The sequence below is a fragment of the Pseudorca crassidens genome, chromosome 7, assembly GCF_039906515.1.
Source record: "Pseudorca crassidens isolate mPseCra1 chromosome 7, mPseCra1.hap1, whole genome shotgun sequence".
Classification (NCBI taxonomy): domain Eukaryota; kingdom Metazoa; phylum Chordata; class Mammalia; order Artiodactyla; family Delphinidae; genus Pseudorca; species Pseudorca crassidens.
The window spans coordinates 34,271,113-34,281,179 of record NC_090302.1 but is presented as its reverse complement, the minus strand read 5'-3'; the positions used below and the strand labels follow the sequence as shown (position 1 = coordinate 34,281,179).

General features: G+C 40.9%; 1 protein-coding gene across 3 annotated transcripts in view; it reads left to right on the top strand.

Moving 5' to 3' along the window:
- The first annotated feature begins 104 nt into the window (after window positions 1-104).
- NCBP1 (nuclear cap binding protein subunit 1) overlaps window positions 105-10,067 on the top strand; it is a 44,528-nt gene continuing 34,565 nt past the window's right edge. For 2 of the 3 annotated variants that reach the window (XM_067743854.1, XM_067743853.1), the window contains exons 1-3: window positions 105-360; window positions 7,412-7,500; window positions 8,422-8,522. In XM_067743854.1, the coding sequence (XP_067599955.1) occupies window positions 327-360; window positions 7,412-7,500; window positions 8,422-8,522 (224 nt within the window). In that variant the 5' untranslated portion in view covers window positions 105-326. Of the gene's footprint in view, window positions 361-7,411; window positions 7,501-8,421; window positions 8,552-10,067 lie in introns of those variants that run through there. The other variant, XM_067743855.1, reaches the window with a different exon arrangement.

Below are 10,067 nucleotides of genomic sequence, written 5' to 3'. Positions count from 1 at the left end.
CTCTCCGCGTGGCCCCGGAAGGACTTCGAGGGAAGGCGGGCGAAGGAAGCAGGCGAGAGGCGGAGGTAGCCCGAGAGGGCGGTTGCGTGCGGAGCAGACGCCCGCGGCCTGGTGAGCTTCCAGACGCCGGCCCTCCCGGATCCAAGCCCGCAGAGCCACCAGGCCACCTCTCCCTCTTGTGCTTCCGGGAGCCGTCGCGAGCGAGTGCGCCTGCGCGACGGCCACTCCGCGCGCCTCACCGCTGTCCTCGCGCCGGCCGGCTGCCCGAAGGTTCCTGCCGAGCTTCCCGCCCGGCGTTTCGGCTCGGCGGCGCACCGGCGTGCGGCATGTCACGGCGACGGCACAGCGACGAGAACGATGGTGAGTGCCCTGGGCTCGGCCGCCGAGGCCGCGCCCAGGAGGGGTCGAGCTTTGGCTTCTTTGGTCTTCGGGTCTCGAGCGAAGGGATGGAAAGCCCTTCCCTCCGGGAGCGTTCGGGGAGCCGCGGAGAGAAGAGGGTGGTACAGCGAGAGTGTGGCCGGGCGACTTCTGAAAAGCCCCTGCTTCTCCCCACCCCGCCTCCTTCAGTCGTCGGCCGAGGAGCGGCCTGGTGGACCCCTGGTCTCTAAGGACTCTTCAAGATTTGGCCCTTAGCACCGCCGAGCAGGGAAGTACACCTGTGTCTTTGCCGCCGCCTCTTAGGGATAGTGACAGGGACCCACTCATCCCCGTGTCTCGTTTTGACCCTCAAACTGCACCTAAAAAGGGCTCTCAGAAGACGAGAGACCTGATGAATCGCAATCTGAGCTCTCTCCTGTACCGGTCATCCGTCGTTTTGCCTTTTTTCAAGCGGCAAGGAAAGAAATCGGTTTCTTATCCACACCCAAGAGGTCTCTAAAAAAAAAGATGTACGTAGGTTGTTGTGTTAGATTTTGAACTGGCCGTAAGCATATTTCTCTCGTGAAAGAAAAAGTGCCGGAAGACTGGAGAGCTCGTAGAGATTTAGATCTAAATTCTCATCTCCATTTGCATGGTTGCGCTCATGGGGATCATGGAGTTGCCATCATAAAAACCAAGAATAATTTTGCTAGTTAAAAATAGAAAAGGTGCTTACATTACAAAAATCAGTCAAGCACACACATCCAAAAAAAGAAAAACTAACAGTAATTCTGTTATTAATATTGTAGGGTATTGTTCTTTGAAAAGAGTGTAGTGTAGTGGTTAAGAGGCCAGACTTTGGAATCAGAGGGCTTAAGTTCAAAGCTGGACCCTGCCATTTACTTTGTGATCTTGCCCAGGTTATATCACCTCTTTAAACCTTAGTCTGTAATATAGAAGTAATGATACATACCTCTCGGTTTTGTGAGGATTAAATGAGGTAACACATGTGACTAATTGCTCATGATGGTGTGTATTTTATCACCTGTTAATGCTTAAGAGGTGATAAACATTAGCAGATGTCGACAATGTAAGAAAAAGTACAGAAGAGAACATTTGAATTAATTTTCTCCACTAACATTTTTCTCTCCTTGAATGTTGGGGCACTTTGGGGCAGGAGCAGAATCCCACTAATTTAATTTTAACAGTGAAATATCAGATTTCTGCTAGGGCATGGCTTGAGAGGATATTCTAGTTCAGCCTTCTCATCTGACACTTAAGGGTCTAAAATTTTAGTGTAATTAACATGGAGACACGATTAGCAGTGCCCAGGCACCAGTGAAAGCAAGTCCAAGGTTCTTGTCACTACACAGGTATTACTACGCTGCATGCTTTGATTTTTTTTTTTTTTTAAAACACAGGAGGCTTCTTTGTATAATGTACATCAGGGCACAGAAAATAGTTTTCAGGTGCTTTGCCTTTGATTAATTAAAAACTTAATCACCTAGAAGTCATCACTTGGGGTTTGAAGAAGTTGAGACTTTTAAAGTTCTTCCCATTTTCTTTGCTCTTCTCATGCTCTCTCTACTCTTCTTCTTCTCTCTTCTAGGGCATCCCTAAAGGGAGAGAAAATGTTTCCAAGGGGCAGCCTGGAGAATTGGATGTGAATATGTAGAAAAACAACTTTGGCTTTGGTTATTGGGATGCTGGCATAACTTTCTTAGGAGTTAGCTTCTGGCAGCTAAATCACTGTCCATTCGGATCTTGCTGCAGGAACCTCAGAATAAATATGTAAAGACAAAACAAAATAAGGAGTTAATTAACCAGAGTTTACTATGAATAATATAGTAGTCGAGGGGCAGTTTATAGTCCCTCTTAGATACTACACCAAGTCTGGAACTTTTGTAAATTGCAGAAGTTTGGGTAATGAACAGCTAGGGTTTATCCTAAACGGTGATCTGAATCAAATATTTTAGATACTTTTCTTTTGGTTAAGCATCTAATTTTTTTAAAAATCAGAAATATTGGAAGCTTAAATACTGCAGAAAGCTATTTTAAAATAGGCTGAATTATTATTGTTGTATTAAATAGATGCATCTGAGCATTTCTGGATTATTGTCAGCTCTTATCAGTCACTGACTGCCATGGCTTGTCATATGGCTTGACTAGATATAATAATTTATTCAACAAATATTTAACAGTGCCAGGCACAGTTCTAACTACTGACAGTACAGCAGTGGACAATATAAAGATTCCCTTTTACAGGCAGACAACAATCAAGTAAATATAGTGTATCATATGGTGTTAAGTGCTATGGAGAAAAAGAAAACTGGATAAAAAAAGTAGAGGCTGCTGTCGGGGAGGAGTTGCCATTTTGTATTGGTTGGTCAGGGAAGGCCTCACTGAGAATCGCATCTGATCAAAGACCTGCAGGAGGTGAGGGGGCAAACCAGATGGCAGTGTGGGGGAAATGCAGTAGTCTAAGCAAATGGAGCCTGAAGTGCAAAGGCTTTAAGGCTAGAGTATTCCTATCATCCTGAAACAACAAGGAGGCCAGTGTTGCTGTAGCAGAGTGAGTGAGGGGGAGAGTTGTAGGAGATAAGATCGGAAGGGTAGCAGAGGATCAGCTCACAGAGGGCAATTTTAAAATTGTATCTCTGTGCTGAGACTAGAGTGTCCTTGATCCAAGGAGATAAGTTCCGGAAGCTATACCAATGAAGTTCACCTAGAGATGGATTTATAGACAAGGAAAGGAAAGTCCTAAATGGAAATTAATGTGTATGGATACTGGTCCAGTGCTAAATCTAATTCATTTCTTAGACTCTTTTTAAGAATGTCTCTGAAGCTTTTCAGTTATTTTGGATATGCATACAATAGATGTTCAATATATTGCTTTGTTCTTTTAAGAAAGTTTTTAGATTGTCCATAATCTTGGCCAAAACCCCATATTAGTCCCTTTTAAGCTACTTAGAATTAGGTCCTTACCTTTTAGGTGGTGACTGTTCTTTTACCTAACTATAGAAAATAAAACAAATAGAAGGGGCTTCCCTGGTGGCGCAGTGGTTGGGAATCCGCCTACCAATGCAGGGGACACAGGTTCATGCCTCCATACGGGAAGATCCCACATGCCGCGGAGCGGCTGGGCCTGTGAGCCATGGCCGCTGAGCCTGCGCGTGCGTGCGGAGCCTGTGCTCCGCAACGGGAGAGGCCACAACAGTGGGAGGCCCGCGTACCACAAAAAAACAAACAAACAAAACAAAACAAAAAACGAATAGAAGTGAAGGGATTTGTAATTCTGACAAAAAGTATAGTTTGTTTCAGAAGTGATGGTTACTTCTTTAAATCTGCAGGATCGAGGTGCTTTACTTTTCCCCTTTCCCTTGTTGTTTTTGTTACTTTCTCTTTAACAGAGTTTTTTTTTTTTTTAAATCACTTTAGTCTTTATTATTTATTTATTTATTTTCTTTTGCGGTACGCGGGCCTCTCACTCTTGTGGCCTCTCCCGTTGCGGAGCACAGGCCTATGGCTTACAGGCCCAGCCACTCCGCAGCATGTGGGATCTTCCCGGACGGGGCACGAACCCGTGTCCCCTGCATCGGCAGGCAGACTCTCAACCACTGCGCCACCAGGGAAGCCCCAGAGTTGGTTTTTGTTTCCACTTTGTGGGTCTAAAATTTTTTATAGTACATATAATTCTAAATAAGGATATAAGATGTGTAGTACAGTGTATCCATATAGAATAAGGATCACCTTACAGGCGAAAAATTATTTGGTGTATTAAGATTCTTTCTGATGGCTTTTTTGTTGCGTTTTTGTTTGGCTGCATTGGATCTTAGTTGCTGAGCATGGGCTTTTTCTAGCTGCGGTGCGCGGGCTTCTCTCGTTGCAAAGCACAGGCTCTAGGCGCACAGGCTTCAGTAGTTGTGGCACAAGGGCTCAGTAGTTGTGGCTCGCAGGGTCTAGAGTGCAGGCTCAGTAATTGTGGCACACGGGCTTAGTTGCAATCTTCCCAGATCAGGGATCGAACCCGTGTCCCCTACATTGGCAGGTGGATTCTTAACCACTGTGCCACCAGGGAAGTCCCTTTCTGATGGGTTTTAATAGAGACTTGCTTCTCTCTTCTAGCCAAGGGTGTCAGAACGAAGTGCTAATGTGTAGCTTTAATTTACATTGTAAAACTTCTACTTAGTTAACATGTTAATATAAAATCTGTTGTTGTTTTGGGAGCTACCTTAGATATGCTTTCTTGAGGGTAGGTGAAAACCTTCAGCTCATTCCCAAAATTTTATTCTTCTTTAAAGTGCTTTATTCTACTTCCCCATGCTCTTGCCCACATTCTCTTGAGTTCAGTATCCTGTTACTGTGCATGAGTTCACATTGTGTCTGTACCTCCCCCTCCCATCCCTCTTTATATTCTCTCCAATATCAGGTGAGTGTGGGGCATCTCTTACTTCTTAATACTTTCTGCCTCTTCTCATTCTCCAAGCATAGTAGAAATGAGAAGAAGAAGAGAAAAGAGTTACACTTCAGAGATAGGACTGTATACTGTATTTTCTAGTTTTTCTTCAGAAATCCTACCTTCTCTCCCCACAGCAGTATTTTCTTCTTTTCAGTCTTACAAGAGGGCCTAGGAGGGTTGCTTTAAAGACTGGGGTATAATTCTAAACTGACTTGAGAACAAGCCAGCTGGATGGTTAATTTAGAGAGGGTGTGGAGGTGGGATGTGGGATAAAGGGTTTTGGCATAGTAGATGGGCCAGAAAGAAAGGAACAATGGTTAAAGTTTTAAAAAAAAAAAACCTGCTCTCATTCAGCTAGTTTTTTAGCATCTGCATTCTCCCAGCCTTACCAGAATCTGGTTCTGAAGAACATTTAGTATATTCTGCTTTCTAGAACAGAGTTTCTCAACATCAGCACTGTTGCCATTTTGGGCTGGATTATTCTTTGTTGTTGGGAGTTGTCCTGTGCAATGTGGTATGTTTAGTAGAATCTCTGGCCCCTGCCCACTGGATGACAGAGTTGTGACAACTAAAAATGTCTCCAGAGATTGCCAAGTGGCTCCTGGGGGACAGAAATCCAACCCAGTTGAGAACCACTGCTTTTGGAGAAGGCTATTTTAATGTCCTGGCTGATAGCTTATATAAACATCGCATCAAATATGTCATTTTTTTCAATGAGTGAATCCTGGAAATAGAAGTCCTTTGTGTCGAACTTGGCTCTTGGGGTGGTGGAACCTTTATAGAGATCCTGTGACTTCAGTTTAATGTATATTTGAGAATCAAGGTCACTGATCCCACAATACCACACATGTCCACAACTTTACACGGATACATATCTCCAGGAATACATCACAGCTGTCATGCTGCATGTGTATTATATTTTTTATGGCATTATCCCTTCAAAACTATCCCTTCAAAATTCAGTGGTTATTTAAACCAGTTCCTAATGATAACTAAGGGGCTGGGGGGGGGGGGTCAAAGCACACAGTGCTTTGCCCTGTGGCCTTTTATAATACTTTATTTGGCCCTATCTAGAAAGTAATAGATCGGTTTTATTCACCTTGAGTTCAGGTGGTAAGTACCTGAAGATCATTTCAGACATTGGAAAAATTTTTAACACCTCAAGCTTAGAATAGCCAAGTGCTGTGTTTTATGAAAATCATTGTATTTTTCAAGCCAAATGTTCCAGTGGCAAGTAAGTAATTATGAACTCTGTAAAAATGGTTCAGTTCCTTTGGCTGTACAAGTCTGGAGAAGATTAAAAATATAACTTGCTACTGAGTAATCCTATATCTGCAGATTTTCATTATTAATACAGATCTCCAACACAGTTACAAATTATTGCTTCCTTGTTCACATGCCATCCTAATAATCTAATTGGTGGAAGTTAAAAATTGAATTATACTGGGAGACTAGCCAACATTGTGTGCAGCAACAGCATCATGTTCAATATTTAACACCTTATTTGAAATTTTTTCAGCTTTATGTTAGTCCACAAAAGGATATAAGGTGGGTATGTTGAGGTTTTAAACAAAATATTGGTAGTAAGAGATCACTAACAGCAAGACTGAAAATACACAGTCCAGTGCTTAAGGATGATTTGTAGCACAGCTTCATTCAAATTGAATTCTTTAGCGACCAAAATGACAGAGAGAAGACTGCTAATGATTTCAGAATGGTAGTTTTTATTTGTTTGCACAACTCTGAATGACACCGTTTTTGAACATAATAGGATCACTAAAGTACGGAACCAAGAGCTGGTTAAAGCAGGAAACCATAAAACATACACCTTTTCCCCACTGATTGTTTGATATAGTACTCAGGACTTTTCTTTGAGTATGTCTGCTGATTGTAATTCTCATTGTTTGGGATGAACTAGACCCTAGTGCTGCAAGGTCTGTAGAAGCGAAACCGTTAGTTGAAGAGTTAAGAGCTCAGACATTTGTAAAAACTAGTGAGGAATGCTAATGTTTTATGCTCCCTTTCCCATCTTTTGAAGTTTTCCTCTTCATACCTTTCTTTTTTAAAAACTTTTTCCCCCCCTAATCAAGTCTTTCCACAGCACTCAACTTGGTTTTTACACCCATATTTCATCAGTTTACATAATTTTCATTATTAAAATAATGAGTACTACTGGCACTGACAGGTTTCAGGAACAAGTGACTAAGGATGAATAAACAACTCAAGTTCAAAGAATGGGAGTAGCCATACATGAGTGTTACAGGGAGTCTTCTAACTGCTAGTGGTTAGCATGTTATGGGCACCTTTGCTGCCTATCCATAGAAATGGACAGGGCTGCTGCATTGCGTTGCTCCATGGGGGCACTATAATCACAAAATTTAACATAAATAATGCTTCCTGGAGTTATTATGGTGCCACTGGGTATGGAGACAGTTGGTTGATCTAGCCTTGTCTGAGAAGTGGAGGGTCGGTTAAGCACTTCTGTGTGTAAATAGTAGGGCTTCTGGTACAAAAGTGATTATAGCATTAAAAAAGTTAACGTTTTTGATAACAGATTCATCGTGTAATGTTCACTTTTTTACATTGTTGAAACAGGGGGACAGCCTCACAAAAGAAGAAAGACCTCTGATGCAAATGAAACTGAAGATCATTTGGAATCTTTAATATGCAAAGTAGGAGAAAAGGTATGATCAAAATAGGCAGAGACTGTGATGGGCTTAGGGTTGTAGTTAACTGTGCTTGATTAGTTTCTGCATCTGCAAGCTCGATGATCTAAGTTGTGGGCAAAGTTTGTATTGCCATATATCTATATCCCAAAGTAAATGCATATTAAAAGCCTTGGAATGCAGAGAGTTAAATGTTATTAGTAATTTTCATAGAATATGAGTCTTAGAAGGGACCTTAGGGAATAGTCCACTCAATTTAAAAATGAAGACCAGGGGCTTCCCTGGTGGCACAGTGGTTGGGAATCTGCCTGCCAATGCAGGGGACATGGGTTCGAGCCCTGGTCTGGGAAGATCCCACATGCCGTGGAGCAGCTGGGCCCGTGTGCCACAGCTACTTAGCCTGCCCTCTGGAGCCCGTGAGCCACAACTACTGAAGCCCGCGCACCTAGAGCCCATGCTCCGCAACAGGAGAGGCCACCATAATGAGAAGCCCGCACACCACGGCGAGGAGTAGTCCCCGCTGGCCATAACTAGAGGAAGCCTGTGCGCAGCAATGAAGACCCAATGCAGCCAAAAATAAATAAAATAAATAAATTAATTAAAAAAAAATTTTTTTAATGTATTAAAAAAAAATGGAGACCGAGGAAGTTCTGGATAGGTGAGGTAATTTGCCCAGTCATACAGTTAAGTGAATTAGTTAGAGAAGTAGAATAGAGCCCAGAATGTCCTTCCATTTCTAATACTTGTTTTGCTGTCTTAGATTGCTTTTTTAATTTTATTTGTTCTCTTTTCATGGTTTTCTAAGGAATAGTAACAACCTGAATTTATTTATACTAAACTGTCAGTGCCTTATATGTAACTTTTTTATCGTCACCTAGAAAATTTTAATGCGCTAATTGCTGAGTACTTGACAAATATTTAATATGCTGTCCTCTACAGAGTGCCTGCTCTTTGGAGAGCAACCTAGAAGGCTTGGCTGGCGTTTTGGAAGCTGATCTTCCTAACTATAAGAGCAAGATCTTAAGGCTTCTTTGTACAGTGTATGTATACAAAAGATTTATGAATCCAGGTGATAATGTATTATCTACTCTTAAATGCTTGTGAATGTTCAGAAGATGTGTTTATGTTTCATATGTCATCTGCTTTCATTCTGTGGGGAATTTGTCAAATGAAATGACCTTTTGCCCTTTGGCGAACTCTTAGCGATAAATAGAATGAAAATTGAGCATTTTCTTTGTTTCGTTTCTTGTATCCTTAGAATCATTTGAGTTGACTACTTTTAAGTGAGAAAGTAGACAACTTCACATTCAGCGATTTTCTTTTAAGCACGTACAATTAAATATATATAATAGGGTTTAATTTATACTTTTAATCAGTAGTATCAAACATATTTGAGAACCAGTCATTCGAGTAACAATAGCCCTTCTTAGAAGGCTGAAGATACTTTTGAAGCTATGACATATAATAGGCATAATCTTTCTCTGAATTAGGTTAGCTAGAACGAGTATCAGCATTTAATTTGTAAGGACATTAGAATGGGAAAAGTCTTACATGAAATCATGAAACAGTCTCTCCCAACAGTGGAATTAGCAATCCAGACTTCCTCATCACTCAGGTGGACATTGGTCACTCTAAACTGTATGCTTTGCAAAGGAGTATCTATGACTTCTGGATAAAGGAGTCTTCATTATAAAGGTGCCTTAAAATGTTATTTCAGTTATTTTAAAATAATGGGTTTTTCAAATTGCTTACAGCTCAGTTTTGAAATTTAAAAATGTACACACAAATTGAAACTATCAGTGGATTTTACTTTAACATCTCATAAAGTACAAATAATTTCAGATACAATTTTTTTAAGGAATCTAGTTAATATTCAGGAAGACATGTCCTTAGACTAAGAAACTTAATACTAAGAAAAGTTATTTGGCTATAGTTATCCGTAGATTCCTTCTGTTCTGAAAGCATTTATTAGAATAGAGTAGATTTATGCTTAAACTCTGATGGAAGCCATGACTTTGAAGCAGGGGAGGGTTGAGGAGGAATGGTTACTATCAATGCAGTTATTTTTTTTAAACCTAAATTGTCCCTAACACTCTTTGCTAGGAACCTTGGGAAAATGCAAAAAGTATAAGAGAATCTGAACAGTCAGGAGTTCCCATTTGCTTTTCTTTTTTGAGCTGATTTCTAAAGGCTGCCTAAATTAGGGATCAACATTTGCTTTTTTCAAAGATTTATTACTATAATCCTCTTCTCTGCTTTTCAAATAACTTTAATGAAAATTAACACACTTGAGTAAGCAAACTGGATGTAAAGATATCTTACTCTATCAGAGTACCATGTTAAAAATTCAACAATTTAACTGATAGGAGCTGGTTTTAGTTCTGAATTTTTTCAAAGCAACTAGAATAGTGTTTCTCAAAGTGAAATTCTGATCCCGTGACATTTGGTTGGCTAAGTTTAGAAATGTTGATTGCTCCATCTCCCCCTTAATGATTCTGCATTAAAGAACCTTGTTTCACTCAGCAATTGCCAGATATTTTACCATGGAAACCATTTTCTGTAGACCTGCTATTCAATTCCACTAA